The following is a 21,097-nucleotide window of genomic DNA, read 5'->3' as shown; positions in this document are numbered from 1 at the left end:
AAATACGTAAGTATTTTAGTACGATTATTTATTGTTTGGTAATGTTTTGGTTACAAATGTGTGTTCAATCTTGGGTGGTCGGCACCTAACCCTATTTTTCCCATAGAGCCTGTTGTTTATATTGCATGATTTTGCATTGCACGAGGGTTTCTAGGAACACAACTATCGTGCTATACGAGGACTGACTGTATTTCCATACTGGTTTATTCACATACTGTTCACGGAGTATCTTTTTTAGTCAAAAAGTTCTGAATTCGTGTATTAATAAATATAGGGATAGCCACTCTCAAACTTGAGCAGTAATGCACTTTTGCTATTGATGGTACAATTACTGGTAGCCATTCTGGCAGGATAATACAGAGAGTATCTTGAGTTAAAACAATAATCACTTCTCTGATGTACTCTTGTTTGACTCTTGTGAAAGTTTTCATTTTCAGGTAAAGAAAAATATTGTATGGCAAGAGGTCAGGTAAGTAAAGTGATGTGGTAACACAACAGTATTGTCTTTTCACTCTAGTTCTAGCAAGTTCTTGTTGCACAAAAAATGAAATGTGCAGGTGCACTATCATGAAAAACTTCTGGTTTTTTGCTGCTCACCATTCTAGACACCTCTATCAAACTGACTTACACAGCGAGCACAATATCCATATGCATCTTTCCTTACTCAGTAGCATATTTAGTATTTTCTTATTGAGTACATAACTTTCCTTATTCAGCAGTACCTTGAGGAATGAAACCGTATTATGCATTTTAATACCAAAATGGAAAGAAAAAAAAAAAAACAATTCTAACACTGCTCTTTCAACCTGTCTTGGCACAATTTTTCTGTTTTCAGCAATATTCAAGCTGATGATTCATACTTTGTTTGTGGGTTGTATAGATAACAGCAAATCTCATCCTAGGCAACGTGGGATTCTAGGAACAATAAATAATTATCAGATGCTGTTATGGAATTGCAGCACACTGTTATCCACTTGATGCACTGATTGTCAGTAGACATTTGTTAGGCAGATTACGAGAATCTGCCTAACAAATTCTGAATCTGCCTTTGGCAAAGGACACAAAGAAAAACAGCACAGTTCTTTACTTATGTAAACTCTAGAAGGAAGGGGATGAATCAGATTGGTCCACTTAACATAGATGGCTCAACTATTGATGATCCTGCTCAAGTAGCTGATAAACTGAATGAGTATTGTGTATGCAGGGAGCATTGTCGAGGCCACATTATGTCAAGGATCTGGGTATATTCTTACCGTGTGTACACCATATCCAAAAATTTCATTACTTCATACAGCATGTCCCACCCACTTTTTCTTACTGCATCTACAAAGGGTACTAGGAAAGTTTTGCAATATGACGCAACAATGAATCACAGGAAGCTGCTTGTTGCTGCATGTTGAGACATGTTCATACGTGCATAGTAGCCGCTTGCGATGGCATCGTGGTCACGAAATGAGATAAGGACAGTTTTGTGGTATAATTTCGTGCGTGGTTTAACCATAGACCAGTGCTTAGAAGAAATGATTCTTGCACTAGATGATGATTGTCCACATTGTACAACGATATTCAGGTGGTATAGAGAATTCCAAAGGGGAAATTTCACTCTGGATGATTCTGAGAGGCCGGGAAGGCCACGAACGTCAGTTACGGAGGAAAACATTACTGCTGTGAGGAAAATGCTTGACGAAAACAGGCGAGTGACCTACCAACAGATAGAGGATACTTTGGGCCTAAATGCACTAGCAATTCGTTCGATTCTGCAAGATCATTTGCATGTGAAGAAACTTTGTTCTCTCTGGGTGCCGCATCAACTGACTGAAGAGCAGATGACACGACGTGTGACTTGGTGCCGGGAGATGTTAAAAAAGTTTGATAAGGGACAATCTCGGTATGTGAACAACATCGTGACAGGTGACGAGACTTGGCTGTACTATTACGATCTGCCGACCAAGGCTCAAAACAAAGTTTGGGTCTTTGATGATGACGACACACCCGTAATTGTCAGAAAATCCCGATCTGTAAAGAAGAAAATGATAGCTGTATTTTTCAAATCGAGTGGAATTGTGGAACGTGTCGTTTTGGACACGCAGAAGACAGTCACAGCTAAGTGGTATACTGAACAATGCCTGCCTAAAGTCATTGGATCTATGAAGAACCTCCGGCCAAAGTCAAGAATGGACACCTGGTACCTCCATTACGATAATGTTCCAAGCTCACCGCGCCAAAGCCTGCACCAAATATTTGACCACGACAGGACTGAAACTTCTCGAGCACCCTCCCTACAGCCCAGACCTTGCTCCCTGCGACTTTGCACTGTTCCCGCATGTGAAAATGAAGCTAAAAGGGAGGCGGTTTTCCAGTGATGAGGACCTTCTATGGGCTTGGGACAACGAGTGTGCTTTACTCCCTAGTGAAACTTGGCAGAACTGGTTTAAAGATTGGTTTCGGAGGATGGAGAGGTGTATTGAATGTAGAGGAAATTACTTTGAAAAAATTAAATAAACAAAGCTGTATTGCAAAACTTTCCTAGTATCCTTTGTACATTCATACATGAGGAGTTATTCAAGGAGGGGAATGCCAGAAGTTCATGAAACTCTAACAGGGAGATAAGTGATTTTGTAATAACTGAGAGCAAAGTGGAGGAAAAATTGTTGAAGTTAAACATAAAAACGGCACCTGAGGCAGATGGAATCTATCCAGTTATAATGAAGGAGGCAGCAAGGGAAATAATCAAACCCTTAGCCATAATTATGATCCTTAGAGTCAGGGGAGGTCCCCATGGACTGGAGATGTGCAAATGTATCCCCAATTCATAAAGGGGGTTCAAAGGGTGACACAAATAATTATAGGCCGGTTAGTTTAACTTCTGTTCCGCAGAAAATAATGGAGTCACTGGTTAAGAAGGTGATACAGAATCGCCTCAACAAGACAGCAGTAATGCTTCAGACACAGCACGGGTTTGTCAAGGGGAAGTCTTGTCTGACCAATTTGATTGGATACTATGATGTGGTAACAAAGGAACTGGACGCAAAAAATAATTTTGATCTCACATAGTTGGATTTCAGGAAAGCTTTTGATACTGTTGCACATTGGAAGACTGCTGAACAAATTGGAGCAGTATGGCATTAAGAGCAAGTTACTGCAAAGGATAAAGGGATGGTTGAGTGAGAGACGGCAGACAGTGGTAATAAATGGACACTTATTAGTGGAGTCCCCCAGGGTTCAGTGCTGAGCCCAATGTTGTTTTGTGTATTTATCAATGATATTAATGAAGGTATATCAGGCTTAATGTCCAAGTTTGCAAACGATACAATGGTTGGCAGGGTTGTTAATGACAGTAAAGACAGTACGCTACTGCAGCAGGATCTAGAAAAGTTAGGCAGATGGGCAGAGAAGTGGCAACTGAAGTTTAACATTGACAAATGCAAAGTACTTCATATGGGTAGCAATAACCCAAGAGAAATGTACCAACTGTGCGGTACTACCCAGGGCGGTGGAGAATGAAAAAGACCTGGCAGTAATTGTGCAGTCAGATATGAAGTTCTCTAAACAGTGCAGATGGGCTGCCAAAGCAGCTTATTTTAGGAAGGATGTAGAGTTGCTTGAACGAGTACAGAGAAGGGCAACACGATTGGTGAGAAGAACAAAGGGGTGCACTTATGAAGGCTTAAATTCTGCAAGTTGGGGTATCTGGAGACTAGGCACCTGTGAGGCGATCTGATCGAGGTGTATAAGGCCTTCAATGGTTTGAGTATGCTCAATGCTGATGGGATACTTCTGCTTGCTCAGATTACAAACCTGAGGGGGCATAGATTCAAATTTAGGAAAGACAGTTGTAGAATAGTAGATGTGCGGAAGTTTGCCTTTAGCCAGCGGGTAGTTGATTGCTGGAACACACTTCCATCTGTTGTTGTGGAAGTTGATAGCTTAAATATATTTAAGGCTGAACTAGACAAACATTTGGAGTGACCAGATGGGTGAAACGGGAAGGTTTTTTGGTTTTTGTTTGGCTGATGCTGTATAAGCTTGCTTTCTTGCATCATATGCCTCAACTAATACTAATGCTATTGATTTGTGCAAACTGTTATCCACTTGATGCACTGATTGTCAGTAGACATCTGAAATACCATATGCTGAAAAACTCAGTGCATGTTAGTATTAGCCATATAGTACGAGGAGGCCACATGCTTTTGCTGCCTAACCAAAAAATAAAATAAATTTAAATTAAAATAAATAATATAAATAAAAATATAATACAAACAAAAAATAAAGATATAAAAAAAAAAACAAATAAACAACCTAATTTTCCTTTCTCACAGAGGTGAATTTACCCAAGCTGCCAGCTGGTGATTCACAACTTGTTGAGTAAAAGAAAACCTCCCACAATCTATTCTAAATCCCTTTCCCCATAAGTTGAATTCATGGTCCACAGTTCTGGAATCATTAAGATCAGTGAAAATTTTACCCTCATACCATCCCCCTCTCATAGCCTTATAGATCTCAATCAGGTCCCCTCTAAGGTGCCTGATTCCAAGTGCTGTAGCCCCCATATTTGAATTCTTTCTTCATAAAAGTGCCTTTTTTGCAGGTCTCAACAAGCAGATTACCTATCTTTTGATTCTTTCAAAAAGCCTTTTATCAACATTGCTCAGAGACCTTCCTCTAGCAATATTGTAACCTCCTCAAAACTCATTTCCTTCTCTACAGTTTTTAATTGAACCCAGCCAAGTGTATAAGTTATTTTGAGGTTGCATTTCCCCATGTGTAAGACCATGTATTCTGCTGCATTAAGCTAAAGCTGCTACTTTTCTGACCTTATTTATTTTATGAATCCTATCCAAGCTATCCTGAAGGAGCACTGATTGGTGCTGATCATTAACCACAATCCCAATCTTCACATTATCTACAAATTTTTAAATTGTGCCCTCTATCCTTCTGTCGATGTTATCGAAAAAAATCAGAAAAAAATAGTGATCCCAAACCAACCTTTGGGAAAAAAGTATTATTTTGGAAATGAGACAGAATTGAAATTCACTGGTTAGGTTAGAGAGAATGCAAACATTTAAGTACTTGTACACAAGACAACATTCAGAAGGGAATAAATTCCATTTACAAAATATTAAAAAAATTTAAGGTAAGTTATGGAATTCCATCCCCATCAAAAAAAAAAAAAAAAATATATATATATATATATATATAAAATGGCTGATAACAGCAGACAACCCTTGGTTTCGTTTCATTTACCAAGGCAATCCAAAAAAATCTTCAAAGATAAATTAAGTTGCATGCAGTACTTGTTCTTGCAAAATCACATGGAGCACTGCATGAATGTATATGAAAATTATTACTATGCAAATTTAAAAAAAAAAAAAAAAAATTACTTTTCTTAAATCAAGGATCTTTAAATCTGACTCCATCAACACTTGTGGTTAGCTTACCTAATATCTAAATATACACTGTATATTCAAATACTGTATAATTCAATATAATTTAAATAAAATAAATTGCATATGAGAAGATGTTATATGCATACAGCTGGATCTGATAAATATATTACCTCATCTGTGGAGATTTTTGGTCTTAGCACTGCTTCAGATAGGAGATTAATAACTGGTTCCAAACCTCTTGAATCAGCTGAGGCTGCATAAATAATAGTATCCCTTAAAGAAAACAGAAGCTCCTCTTAGAAAATATGAACAAACCTTTTCTTTTGAAAGTTAAGCACAAAAACTTTAGTACCATACTTAACTTTCAGAAAAACATTAACAAATGCATGGGCAGACTTAATAGTTAAAAATGATTTTAAAATTTTGAATAACATTGGATTTTTGAATCAAAACAAAATTAACGAAAAAATAGAAATATGTCACAAATCAAGCAGATGTCATTCCAAATCAAAAATATTCAAAAAACATCCACATCATTATGTATAAAATATCTGGAACAAGTATGATGTGCACAAACTTCTCTAGCAGTGCAGGTTATTTCAAAAATTCATGCACTTGTAACAGCTGATATACAAGGTATGCTTGGAAAGTTTAAGGACTGAACACTAATATTTTGGGAAATGGACATGTTTCCTGACTATTCAGATGGATCTCCTTTATACTGCATACACCAATTCCAAAACTTCTGGAAGCATTCCTTTTTTGTTTATTTTGAAACTGCTAACAGTTCCGGTGGCACTTTCTGAATAATTTCTTCAGTCACTTCAAATCCATGAATTTTGACTTATGCTTGGGGGGGGGGGGGGGGGATCACACTAAGCAAAATCCAGCATGGTGGGTGGCCACAGTGATGGAGCACTTTGCAGGAAATTCTTGAATAGAAACCCTGAACGTGCATGAACACTGTCATAATGCAAACGCCAATTACCTGACGCTCACTTTTCCAGCCCATTTCTCTGAACAGAATCAAGCAATAATCGTAGAACTGCTTCATAGTATTTGTGGTTTGCTGTCTGACTATGCTGGATAAATTCATAATGAACAATACCCTATGAGTAAAAAACATATATCAAGCATAATCTTTGCATATGATTGAAATTTCCATGATTTCTTGGGCTATGAAAAAGAGAGTCCTTTATTTCCAAATCAGACATACAGTCACAATTGTCATTAGTAATGATGAAAGAAACAAACTGTGGGTCAGCAGCAGCACAATAAATATCCTGACATGCAAGAACTCACTCTGCTCTGTGATCATCAATGAATACACGAACTCCGCGACTTACGTAAGGGGGGGGGGTCCTCCGTAGCCAGGCGGGAAGGAGCAGCAGTGCGTAGCACACGCTTCTTGATTAGACCGGGGTTCGAGCCCATCACCACCAAATACGGAAGATGCGGAAAGGCCAGGGAATGACCACCGCATATCCCGAAGCAATATGGCCTTAGTTGCTAATGCTCCTAAAAAACAAATAACAAACAAACTAACAAACTTACGTAAGGGTTGCGTTCCGGAGAACACTACGTAAGTCAGAATTTCCCCCATAATTGTGCAGCACTCGCAACTGTGCTTGCTCAATAGATTGAATCAAAAAAGAAATGTTCGACAAACATGTAAATAGAATTATTTATTGCTTTTATTCAATTTTTTATCTCGTGCAGGAAAAATTATAAAAGCGTGCAATTTAATAAAAAAATTTCAAAATTATAAAATTACAAAAAAAAGAGAGGAGACGAGCACAATGTCCGTAAGTTTTACCTGTCAAGCATCATTGCCAGAATCGACGTCTTCAGCTGATAAGTACGCCGCTGCGGAGGTTAAGGGCTGTGGAGATTTAGAAGGGGTCGGCCACTCAACCGTACAAAAAACATTAAAACACGATGACTGGACGGTAGCTTTTTTCTTTTCATCATAGATTTCTTTGTAGCAAGCAAGAAATCATTCACCCGTCTGTTAACTTTTAAGAATCATTCGCTGTCAGGATTCATCTTCTCAAACCTCACCATTGCCGATGCAATTTCATGAAATTCCATTACCATCTCTCTGGTGATGAAGCGTCTTGGCTCCTCGTTTGGTTCATTTTGAGCTTCGTCAGCATTTTTCTTCTTTCACAATCGCTGCCTGCAAGTCAATAAGTTCTTAGTTAGATAATTCCTTCTCTTCTTCATCTATTAACTCCTCCATGTCTTTGGCAACAACCTCCAACTGAAGTAGCTCTCCAACCTTTACAATCGTATCTGTAACCTCAGCTGATGCACAAGGCCTGTTTTCTAATTATCTGTAACCTCTTCATATGATATGTCTTTTTCAAACCCTTTGAAGCCTTTTATGTGCTATGGGCATATTTTTTTCCATGTGCCATTTAACCCCTACCTGGAACGTTTTTTTCCAGAAAATGTGCCATAACGAATCGACTTTTTTTATTTTACAGATTAAAAGTATGCATCATGCAAATACTTATTGTATAGTTTTTTGTGTTATTTATTAATTTTTTTGTAGAAAATACATGGGAGTAATTAACCCATTTGGGCTATCCCAAGTTATTTCGTGTACGCCAAAAAGTGTGCAAATTATACAGATTTTTTTTTTTAATAAATAGCGCTTGAGTTAAAAGAAAGGCACAGAAAAAGTCTTTATTACTCATTATATAAATAAATTTTCAAAAATCAAGAGGAACACACAAGCAGTATCTTCCCGCCAAAAGCAGTAATCGCGAACTACTACATTCTGACACACAGCCGCCACAGACCGGCAAGGTACATGTCGCTTATGGGCGGCAGTACAAGAGGGTGCCAAAATATTTTTCGCTATTGTTTTTGTGAATTGTTTTCGTGGGTTCAGTATTCTGCATTTAGGATGGAAAATTATATTTTGCTCACTGGCGGCAGAGGAACGTGTGCTACTGTTCTGACATTGCTGTACAATATAAGTAAAACGAAAGCCAGTCGTTTGCTGCCAGGCGAAAACTCGGGATTTTCTTAAGCCTGGCAGCAAACGACTATTATGCCAATAATACCCGAAGCAAACAATAATATGTTTCAGTCCTAAATTTGGAGGTATTATTGTTTTCTTCAGGTATTATTGTATCCCAAGATATTTCGAAGTTCCAAATAACACTAAAACTAAAAACGAGATATCTCGGGATAATCCATGAAGGGGTTAAACAACTTTTAGTAATTTCTATCCAGGCCTTATTAATGTTTAAGATGGCATGGTAAATATTGTAAGATTTCCAAAAGTCTCTTAATGTAAATTTTTTCCATTCGTCTAAAGCATACTATTTACACATAGCAAATGCTGTGTGTAAATAGTATGCTTTTAAATTTGAAATAACACCCTGATCCATAGTTTGGATGAGTGAAGTCATGTTTCGCTGTAGAAATATGACTCTCACATTCGAATTGAAATCATCTAGATGTGCAGGATATCCAGGAGCATTATCTAACAGAAGCAAAATCGTGAAAGGAACGTCGTTGTCTTCACGATATTTTTCAACCTCGGGAATGAAGCAGCATTTAAACCAATTCTCAAAGAGAGAGATATGTTATCCATGCTCTCTGGTTCGATTGGAAATGCTTCATTGATGTCCTTAAGCGCATGAGGATTTCCAGAATGGTACACAAGCAGTGGTTTTAATCTGTAATCTCCCACTGCATTAGCTCAAGGCAAGAGCGTGGCCCTATCTTTTGATGCCTTGAAACCTAGCATTGTATTTTCCTCTTTGGCAATGTACATTCGATCTGGCATTTTTTTCCAATACAGAGAAGTCTCGTCAACGTTAAAAATTTGCTGCATTGAATAGCACCTTCATCAATATAGTTTTTTCCAACACATCACATCATTAGTAATGATGAAAGAAACAAACTGTGGGTCAGCAGCAGCACAATAAATATCCTGACATGCAAGAACTCACTCTGCTCTGTGATCATCAATGAATACAGGAACTCTGCGACTTACGTAAGGGTTGCGTTCCGGAGAACACTACGTAAGTCAGAATTTCCCCCATACTTGTGCAGCACTCGCAACTGTGCTCGCTGAATTTCTCTGCAGTCACAGAATCAGCACTGGCGACTTCACCGCATACTTTAACATTGTCAAAACCAGCGCAATACTTGAACATATTAAACCACATGTTGCTTGGGTTGGGGTTTGCCGTTCTTATCCTTAATATCTTTATAAATACTTGTTGCTTTTGCTTGAATGGTCATTAGACTCAGGGGCACTTGCTTCTAAATCTGATTTTCCATCCATATTATTAACAGCTGTTCCATCTTCAATATAGCACCTGAACGCTGTTTTGTGATCACTGTTGATCTTAAGTGCATTGATCCATTGACATGTTCTTTTTTACGTGCACTGTCCTTTAACATAGTATTCACTGTTGAAGCAGCGAGATCTAATTCCCTTGCAATAGATGACAAACTTTGTCTTGCTTTATACTTCTTAATCATTTTCATCTTCTTTTCTAAATCAATTTTGTTTTGTTTCCTGGCACAGCCAGCACTTTTACTTTCCGTTGGTTGCTTTCCCTTCATCATTGTAATATACGTAAATAGGAACGAAGAAAAGTTTCTGAAAATTTGTTTTTTATATGATTGAAGATTTCAGTGAAGGGGAACATATTTCACTATAATAGCATAAAAACCCACACAACTGCAGTTATCGGTATTATCGCAAATGCAATAAGATGAAGTTTACTACCCATTTATAATTAGATGCACTAACAGAAAAGCCCAATAAACTGGAAAGTGCAAATTGTTTTTATTTTTTGGCCGTGACTTCCAGAAACATGCTTTGGAAAAATATCACAAAGACATTCAAAACTGATTCTTATAACGGGAACATACAGTAATGATGAAAGGGTAGTACAATTTCATTATAAATATGACCTTTTAGAGAGATAAATGGCTTAGTAATATAGTGAAATTTTCAACTTCCAAGGACTCGGAAGGAATTACAAAAAAAAAAAAAAAAAAAGTGTTATTGGGTTCACATTACAATATTTTTACAATACCTCCATTTATTCCTACAGGATGCAAATACGTTTCCACAATTTTTTTAAGTTTGCACCGGCCAGCAAAAAACTTACGTAAAGTTGAATTTCCATAAGTCGAGTATTATGTAAGTCGGGGAGTTCCTGTATACACAGCAGAATCTTCACTGAAATGTGGTGCATTCCCAAATCTTATGTTAAAATACATTGAATAATATTGGTATTGTTAGCATAGTTGATACATTACACTGGGGTTACTGCTACTCACATGCAGTACTTTGCATTTGTCAATGTTAAACTTCAGTTGCCATTTCTCAGATGGGCTGAGAAATGGCAACTGAAGTTTAACATTGAAAAATGCAAAGTAATGCACATGAATAGCAGTAACCCCAAAGTAACATACCAATCATGCAATACTACCCTCAGTGTAGTGGAAAATGAAAAAGATCTGAGGAATTGTGCAGTCAGATAAGAAGTTCTCTGATCATTGCAGACAGGCTGCCAGAACAGCTCATGGAGTTTTGTCAATGATATATAGGGATTTTGCTAGCAGGAATAAAGAGGTGATTATACCATTGTATAAGGCAATGGTCGGCCACATCTACAGTACTGCATACAGATCTGGAGGCCTCATTTTAGGAAGAATGTAGATCTACTGAAATGAGTATAGAGAAGAGCAATGAGTTTGGTGAGGGGAACAAAGGGGTGCTCTTACTAAGAAAAAGAAAGGCTTCAGTTCTGCAAACTGCAGCATCTGGAGACAGCACCTGTAAAGTGGAAGGTGATTGAAGGGCTTTGAATGGTTTGAGCAAGCTCAATGCTGATGGGACTCTTCCTCTTGCTCAGATTATGCACATGAGGGGGGGCATAAATTCAAGTTCTGGAAGGATGGTTACATAATAGATGTGCAGAAGTTTACCTTTAGCCAGTGATTGGTTGATTACAAGAACCAACTCCTAACTAATGCTAATGCTAAAAGATGATTTACATATTCCATAAGAAATACTAGTTTCACTAGCAACTTCATGGATAATTAAATACTGATCACTCCTGATAAGATAATTAAGACAAGTGATCAAATCACTATTTTTTTGAAGCTGAAGGGCAATCAGGGTAAAGATCATCTTTAACGGACAAGCAGCCCGCTATAAACTTTGCAAACCACTGAGAGCCTGCGAATGACAAGCAGAATCTTCTCTGAAAGTTTTTAATATTTCATGGATTTCTGTTGTTCCTAATTTGAAACATCTGCGCAAATTCGCTGCTAATGTGTAAAATCGCTCATTTTAAAATGCAATGAAGCATGAAACATCCATTCAACACAAGCTAATTCAGACTGAGTGCAGATAAATGGGTGATTCCTAGTGGTTTAAATCCAGTGGTGACCTAGATGAGTCACTAAACATGTTGTAATTTCAAGATACCAAATTGATCCCCCAAACTTTTTGATTACACCTCACAAGTAGTGGAGCTGAGTTGCATTCAGGCCTTCACATATAGATGAGACTAGGACAGCTGCCATGTAGCAAATGTGCAAATCTGCAATGTAAATATTGACATCAGTTTTCATCAAAACTAATAGCTATCAGCTATTATTCTGATAAAAAAAAGTCTCATTAAATTAGTCATAAAATTAATTGTTTGAAGATAATTAAGAATTCAAAACCTATGTTGGTATTATTATGTTTATTTCTGAATTAGAAATATGCACTATAGGACAGAGGGTATCACTGTTGCAGATATTGGCTCAATGAGTAATAGGAGGATGTTGATACACGTTTAAGGAAATGTAATAAAAATTAAATAAATAAAAAAAAAATTGTTTAATAACCACAAGTTAATTTGAAACATAATTAAAATTTATTAAAAACATAACTGTTTATTTTAGCATCACACACACACACACACACACACACACACACACACACACACACACACACACACACACACACACACACACACACACACACACACACACAGAGAGAGAGAGAGTTAACATAAAACCACAGTTTAAAAACATTGCTGGTAATCTTCAATAGATTGATAACTTATTAAAAACTTAGCACTTTATTTTAGCTTTAAAATGAATGGTTTTTACGCAACCTATCATTGTCCACAAAATATTTATATAAAATTCTGATTAATTATACATATCAAATGGTGAGGGATTACTGTACTGCAAATATTTTGCTAATGAATAATTAGTGGGTTATATTATAATCATAAGTTTTCTAAAATATAAATACTACAAAACTTAAAAAAAAGTACTATTTTTGCAGTTATCTTCATTTCATTTTTTGACTGTTTGGAAGACTTTCTCTTATACCGATGATAGTGTTTTAGCATATTTTTAAAATTAGTTCAGTCTTCTGTTTTTCAATCCATCAGAAATGAATTTAAGTACAGGCTGTCTTCAACTTGGGGCTTATAGGGGAACAGGCATTCTGTGTGCTGTCAGACACTCAGTCTAAAACACTGATGGATCCAATATCTTTCTATTTCAGAAGATTTAGGAGAAGTCCAGTTGGCCTGCCTCCCTAAAATCCACTCATGCATACCTTCTCGATGGTAAGCCCTGTCACATCACTTAGGTGGCAACGAACGTGTAGAGTGGTTCTCTTCAAGACGCCTGGTCAGCATGAAGAGGAAAAGACCAAACCCTGCAGCACATGACAGTAAGACGAAACAAATGGCCCTCAGTCCCCAGCGGCTTTCACTCCCCCTCTCACGGCAGCAAGAGAATCAGAGTGGAAGCAGAGGGTGCTAAGAATCTCTGGGTACAACCAGGCTGCCATGCACGGAAACTGAACTTGGCCTGTTACAACGTAAGATCGCTCATCGGTGAAGACGGGATATTAGAGCTGGAAAAGGAATTAGAAAATGTGAATTGGAATATCATCGGTTTAGCTGAAACAAGAAGAAGAAATTAATCACTTATAAGTTTATCAAGTGGAAATCTGCTGTACACCAATGGAAACAGTGAAAGGAGCGAAGGTAGAGTTGGCTTTCTGGTCCATAAAGATATAAAAAACAACATTTTGAAATTCAAAAGTACATCATCAAGGGTGTCAAGACTACTACTCAGGATTTCTAAGAGGTATAAGCTAATTTATAATGATTTATGCACCAACATCGAGCCATGATGATGAAGAGGTTGAAGAAATGTACACCGAAATTGAGTCTTCTAGATGAACAGAAAACTCACTACACTATCATTATGAGGGTCTTCAATGCTAAGGTTCGAAAGAGACAAAACAGCGAAGAAAGGGGAACTATAGGAAATTTTGGAATTGGTGAAAGAAATGAAAGAGGTGAAAGACGTGGAATGTCAGTAATGAACACTTTTTTTTTCAAGGAAAGGGTGAATAGAAAGTGGATATAGAAAAGCCCAAATGGATTAACAACTAATGAAATTGACTTCATTCTCACTAACAGAAGATATATCGTGAATGATGTTACTGTCCTGAACAAGATAAATGTTGGAAGATCACAGAATGGTAAGATGCACACTTGATATAGATGTAAGAAAAGAAAGGAAAAAACTGACTCGAGTAAATAATACAAAGGTCTTTGAGATAACAGAAGAGGAGAAAAAGCAGTATGTACTGGAACTTAAGAACAAGTTAGAGCTTCTGCAGACTGCTCAGGACCAAGATATCGACAAGGAATAGTGCAACTTTCTGAAAGTGATAAAGCCCAAGAAACCTATAGGTAAAGAGAAATCAAAAGAAGAAAAAATTAGTCAAGAAACACTTGTCATGATGCACCAAAGACAAGAAATGAAGAGGAAGAAAAACACTGACAAGGAGAAAATTGAGTATACTGAGTTATGCAAAGCCTTTAGAAAGAGATTCAGAGAGGACATAAGATATAACACAAGAAAAGTAGAACAAGCATTAAGGGAAAACAAAGGATTTAAATCAGCAGCCATGAGCAGTAATACAGAAAGACAAATGATACTGAAACTGAAGAATAGCAATGGCGCACTTTTAAATAGCAGAGAAGGCATAATTCAAATAGCAGAAGACTACTATAGAGAATTATACAAGGAGCGAGGGAATGATGCCAGCAGTGGGGAAGGCAGATCACAAATTAGTAACACATACAACATACCTGATGAGGTAGAATGTGTGTTGAAGAAAATGAAGAATCAGAAAACTCCGGGGGAAGATGAAGTTACTGTAGAGTTGTTAAAATTGGGAGGAAGAGACATGACACAAAAACTGGCAAGACTCTTCACAAAATGCATTAGAAAAGGTGTGATGCCTAAGGAGTGGAATAATGCAATCATAATTTTGCTGCATAAGAAAGGAGATAAATCAGAAATTGGAAATTATAGACCAATTAGCTTGTTATCCCACATATACAAGTTGTTCACAAGGGTCATTACTAACAGATTAGAAAGAATACTTGATGAGAATCAACCGAAAGAACAAGCTGGCTTTAGGACAAGATTCGCAACTATGGATCACCTTCGCGTAATATCACAGCTGATGGAGAAAGCAAATGAATATAAAACACCATTATGCCTGGCATTTGAATCTATACAGCATAATGTTTGGGGCTCTGGAAAGACAAGGCATAAATACCCCATATATTAGACTATACAATGACAGTAGTAAATTTAAAATACTTATCTGGAACAAGTCATTAGCTGTAATAATGATAAATGGCTGGAAGTCAAGAGAAGAATAAATTTGGGATGGACAGCATTCAGGAAATATAGTAACATACTGAGGAGCAATATCCCAATTTGTCTATAACGTAAAATAATGAGCCAACGTATACTCCCACCATCACTTATGAAAGTGAAACTTGGGCACTCACCAAAAGAATGGAGAAGAAGCTGAGAACTACACAGCGAAGAATGGAACGAGTTATATTGGGAATCAGACTGTTAGATAAGAAGAGAAACACATGGATTAGGCAGCAAACTCATGTAAAGGACATTCTTATCAAAACTAAAGAACTAAAATGGTTGTGGGCAGGACACATAGCTCGAAGACATGATGACAGATGGACTAAGAAAATAACAGAATGGTACTCAAGAGGAGCTAGAAGAAAACCTGGAAGACAATAACGGAGATGGACAGATGAAATTCATGAGTTTGTGGGCAGTAAATGGATGGCCATTGCACAAAACAGAAGGAACTGGGAAGTTGCAGGAGAGGCCTCCATCCTGTAGTGGATTGAAAATGGCTGATGATGATGTCTTCAACTTATATAAATCTGCGGCGAAGTTAAAGAAAGCCAACACGAGAACCACGAGGAAACTTTTAGTGGTCAAACATGTTTCTTGGTACCACGCTTCTCCCTGCATTCTCAGTAAACAGATGGTACATGTTATCTGTAGTGGCAGTAGAAGTCGATAACGATGTATTGATTAGTTTTTTCCTCATTATTAAAAGCAGATTACTGCAGTTCATGAGTGCAATGCCTTCGCGCCTGAAATTTACTTACAGGTACACCCTCCAGACTGCCTCAGTCTTAGGGTGTTTATTCCTCCTTCCCACTGTTTTAACCTGATAGGAAAACAACTTCTACTGCAACTACTGATAACACGCAGTCTGTAGAAGTTGTTTTCGTATTGGGTTAAAACAGCAGGAAGGGGGATACACACCCTAAGACTGAGGCAGTCTGGAGGGTGTACCCATAAGTAACTTTCAGCCCACTCATGAACTCCAATAATCTGCTTTTAATAATAAGTAAAAACTAATCAATACATCGTTATCAACTTCTACTACCACTAACAATAACACGCACCATCTGTTTACCAAGAATGCAGGGAGAAGCGGCAGTACCGGGAAACGTGTTTGACTGCTAAAAGTTTCTCGTGGTTCTCATTGTTGGCTTTCTTTACCTTAGCCAAATCTGCATTTATGTCAATAGCAAACTGTCAGCTATGTTATTACTGCGGTCTGACTTGCATCTAAGAAAGTGTTATCAACATTTAAAATTTTTAATTTCTTGAAAGTTATTGTCATATTTCCATTATTGTTAAGCAGAGCCCAGCTTTAATTGAGCAGAATCAGGTGAAAAAGAAACCCCCAAATGTAAAATGTATTATTCTCTTTCATCTGTGCACCAAAATTTAAAATGCATTATAGCCTCAGTTGCTGATGCGCCAATAAAACCCAAACCAAATTTAAAAATATAAACGATGCTGTGAAAAGGTATTTGGATGAATAAAACCTATGCTGTTAACTATAATGCATAGTAAGGTGTAACACCGATAACTGGAAAATCCACTCCTGTGGGAACTTGGCTCGCAAGTACATGATGCACTGATTGATTGATTGATTGATTGAAGAATTCTTGGTGCAAGAGCTACTGCGGCTAAAATGCACATGATGCACTGATACCTAGTAGTACTATTATATGCTATTTAGTTAGTCTGGGTCTTGACAAGCTCCAGTGTTAAATGTTTGTGTATTTCCCATTTAATATTACTTAAAAATGCTAGATACAAGGGAAGGTCAGTATTCAGATGATGCTGTTGAAATGAAATTCAGAACAAAGGTCATTATTACATTGGAAAAGAGAAAAATAACAGCACTTAGTGGGAATGGATCGTGAAAGTTGACTTCAATTTTAGTCTTTTCTTAGAGGAAAGACCAAACTGAAGGTAATTAGACCTTGCTTACACAGCTGTGCACACAATTCTTAGAGGAAAGACCAGAATTGATGCCAAAATTATAAGAAAATGTACAGGAATTGTGGCTGAAATGCCACATGCCTTTAAACCATAATTACCTTTAGCATAATTAAGGATAAGGCTTTGAGTGAAAGACCAGCATAGAGAGGGCTCTAAGCACAAAAGTTTCAGTGCAAGGGATGATTTAGGTGTTTCAAAACAAGTCAAGGCTTACATACCATTATGGTGCAAAGCAAGCTGCTAGTGCTGATTAACTGGGAGCAGGATTTTTCTAAGAGCATGGAAGAAACATAAAAGAGGAGGGGGACCTATTATTCCAGATAAGCCTTCACTGCCAATCAAGACTGGGCTTTTTTTTTTTTTCTTGGAAGAAAATGACTTCAAGAATGTGCATCAGCCTTTTAAACCAGAAACGGACAAGCAAACCTTCTGCTGGTTAAAATACTGCAGGTCTGTTTGTTATTTGGTTTTTAGGAGCATTAGCAACTAAGGCCATATTGCTCCAGGGATATGCGGTGGTCATTCCCTGACCTTTCTGCATCCTCCGTATTTGGTGGTGACGGGCTCGAACCCCGGTTTAATCAAGAAGCGTGTGCTACGCACTGCTGCTCCTTCCCACCTGGCTACGGAGGCGCCACTGCAGGTCATTCTAAGCTGAAACCCTTGATTATTTATCACACTGAAAACCAAGGGGTGACTGCGCTACATCCAAGGCACATTACTTGAGAAGAATCTCTAGGCTCTAACATCATGGTCTGTTTGTCAGGCTATCAGAAAGAATTTTGGAAAGGATTCAACATTCTACATGCAGCAAAGAATGTGCATCACTTTACTAATACTAATCATTCACAAAATTCTTGCTGTACATTTGGTCTTGAATGGTGTTTTATTGTTATTTATCTTGATTATTATTTTTTAAATCTGAAAACAAGTGAAAATCAGGCAGAGCAAGGTCAGGGATACATAGGGAATGTTTCAGGATGTTCCATTAAAAATTTTCCAACTCCTGCATTTGACATGCTGTATCAGATACAGGAGAAATTTGCTAGTGCCCTATATTATATCTACACTATTTATTCACATATTTTTGTGATAATGTATGTCATAATACATCTCAATTTAGTAATGAATTTCTACTAATGGAGCATGCTTTGCCCACAACATCCAAAATCACAGGACCAAAGTTCTAGCCTGGAATTTGCAATTTCAAATTGTCATTGCGGATAATAAACTTCCAGGTTACACCAGTCACAAGGACAAACATAAACATAAGCATTTAAATATTAATTTCTGATACTTGTGCAAAAATACAGATATCTTAATCTTAATTTCTAATAAACTCTCATACATTCCCAAAAATATCTTTTAGTTTCTCACCTTGAACCTTGACAGTCACATATACCACTATGTCTTTCAAGTTCTTGCAAGATTGCATCTTTATCAGTGAACTGAGAAGTAGACTAAATGAAGCAAAATAAATAAGAACACCAGTTAACATCAACAACACAAAAATTTAATAAAAGCAAGAAAAAAGAGGATATACACTGAGTTGGCTTTTCATTAGCAACACCTACTTAACACCTCTTGAGGCCACCTTTTGCCCATAATACAGTGCATACACATCTTGGTGTGGACTGTACAAAGTGTTACAGGGTATCTTGTTGTAGTGCTACCCATGCATTGTGCAATGTGTCCAGTAATGTCTGCATGTTCTGGGTAGATCATCATAGCATCCAATGCTCTCTTCCAGTAGGTCCCAAACAAATTCAATTGTGTTGAGATCAGGTAATTGGGAGAGCCATGGGATGACACAGAATTTATTGTAATGTTACTGAGACTAGTTAGCAATCTGCATGGCCTTATGGCATGGTGCATTTGTCTTATTGACAAGTGGCGGAGTTGTATGGATACACTGTCATCATGAAAGGATGTAGTTGATCAGCAATGATAGAAAGGCATTCCCACCAAACCACTGATTAACTGTGATCACAGGACCGAGGGTATCCCATGAAAATAGTTCCCAAACCATAACATCACTGTCTCCAGCCTGCAGAGCACGAACAGCATATCCAGCTGCCACGGCCTCATGTTGCTTTCTCCAAATGCAAATGTCTTTCAGCATAATGGAGTTGAGCATGAGATTCATCAAACAAGTCAAAGATTTTCACATGTCAGTGCTCTAGTGTTGGTGCTGATGTGCCCATGCAGGGTGCAGTTTCTCATGTCTTACAGTGAGTATGTGTACCCCCCATAGCCTATGTGTACCCCATAGGCTATGGCAGTTGATGGTTGTCAACTGCCATAGCCTATACAAGCTAATGTCCAGCACATAGTCCATGTGGATATTGGTCTTGTTATTCCTATGTTGTACTGGTGGTTAGCTAGGCCACTATATGCTGCATCACTGCTGTGTTACAAGACAAGACACTTACCACAGGTGTCAACCACATGTAGATTTCCCGTGTGTGGCCTTTGGCTGGTTTCAACCACTTTTGGACTCGTGACACCACAAAGAGGAGCACTTAACCACGTTAGCTGTTGTTGAGATACTGGCACCTGAACATCCTACCCCCCCCCCTTCCAATCACTCTACGTTTGAAGTTGAAAATATCTCGATGCCAACCCATTCTTCCTCACAGACATTCAAAACTGATTGTCACATGTTCCAGCTGCAACCTTATACCAGTTCCTGACTTTAAGCCTTTACTAGAAACATAAAACAGGCCATTCCTACACAAGGGGTTATTGCTAATGAAATTCCAGTGTGTTCAGTTATAAAGAAACGAGTTCAATCATTTATGTACTAGAGCAACAAAATCATAATGTTTCAGATAACAGGTATCCCTATCTTTGGTTTTTATCATTATATGATTATACGATGTCAACGAAACAGTAGCATTTCAACCCTTTCATAGCTCAAGTATCAAATATATGCTCTCAATGTGGCTAAAAACAACTACTATACTGTAATTTCCATTTTCATTTTGTGCATTCTGACATTTAAATTTCAGTGTTTCGATTTTTTTTTTTTTTATGGAGTATGAAGAAGATATAATTTTTGTGATAATCAGCATTTATACAATTTTGCAGACTTGGGCATAAACAGAAGCACAGGACCTCCCCATCTTACATAAAGGTTGCATTCTGCGGAATGCCACATAAGTCGGAATTTCCCCCATGCTCATGCAGCAATTGCAGCTGTGCTCGCTGAATTGATTGAACAAAAAAGAAATGTTCAACGAACATGTAAATAGAATTATGTATTGTATTAATTCAATTTTTTATCTCATGCTCAGAAAAAATTAAAAAAACGTGCAATTTAAAAAAATTTCAAAATTATAAAATTACAAAATAAAAGAGAGGAGACGGGCATAACGTCAGTAAGTTTTACCTCTGGAGCATCACTGCCAGAATTGACATCTTCAGCTGATAAGTATGCCATTGTAGAGGTTGAGGGCTGTGGAGATTTAGAAGGACCAGCCAGTCAACCTTACTAAAGAACATATTAATGGATGACTGGATGGTGGTTTTTTCTTTTCATCATAGATTTCTTTGTAGCAAGCAAGCATATCATTTCACCCCTCTGTTAAAATTTAAGAATTGTTTGCTGTCAGGATCCATCTTTTAAAAACCCTCACCAATGCCGATGCAATTTCACGAAATGCCATTGCCATCTCTCTCTGGTGATGAAACATCTCCGCTCCTCATGAGCTTAGTCAGCATTTTCTTCTTTCACTATCACTGCCTGCAAGTCAATAAGTTCTTCGTTAGATAATTCCTTCTCTTCTTCCTCTATTAACTCTTCCAAGTCTTTGGCATCAACCACCAACTGAAGCAGCTCTGCAAACTTTACAATCTTATCTGTAATCTCTTCATATGATTCGTCTTTTTCAAATCCTTTGAAGCCTTTTACATGCTGTGGGCATATTTTCTGCCACGTGCCACTTAAACAACTTTTAGTAATTTCCACCCAGGCCTTATTAATGCTTAAAACGGCATGGAAA

General features: G+C 37.6%; 1 protein-coding gene across 1 annotated transcript in view; it reads right to left on the bottom strand.

Annotated features, from left to right (window-relative positions):
- Window positions 1-21,097, bottom strand: part of LOC150087220 (mitochondrial-processing peptidase subunit alpha) — a 147,891-nt gene that overhangs the window by 82,190 nt on the left and 44,604 nt on the right. The window contains exons 4-5 of the mRNA XM_090371085.1: window positions 18,471-18,553; window positions 5,558-5,660 (exon numbers count right to left, since the gene is read on the bottom strand). Of these exons, the coding sequence (XP_090227211.1) occupies window positions 5,558-5,660; window positions 18,471-18,553 (186 nt within the window). The remainder of the gene's footprint in view (window positions 1-5,557; window positions 5,661-18,470; window positions 18,554-21,097) is intronic.

The sequence above is a fragment of the Mastigoproctus giganteus genome, chromosome 4, assembly GCF_048544385.1.
Source record: "Mastigoproctus giganteus isolate SK-2022 chromosome 4, ASM4854438v1, whole genome shotgun sequence".
NCBI classification, from domain to species: domain Eukaryota; kingdom Metazoa; phylum Arthropoda; class Arachnida; order Uropygi; family Thelyphonidae; genus Mastigoproctus; species Mastigoproctus giganteus.
The sequence above is the reverse complement of the archived record's forward strand: the minus strand, read 5'-3'. Positions and strand labels throughout refer to the sequence as shown.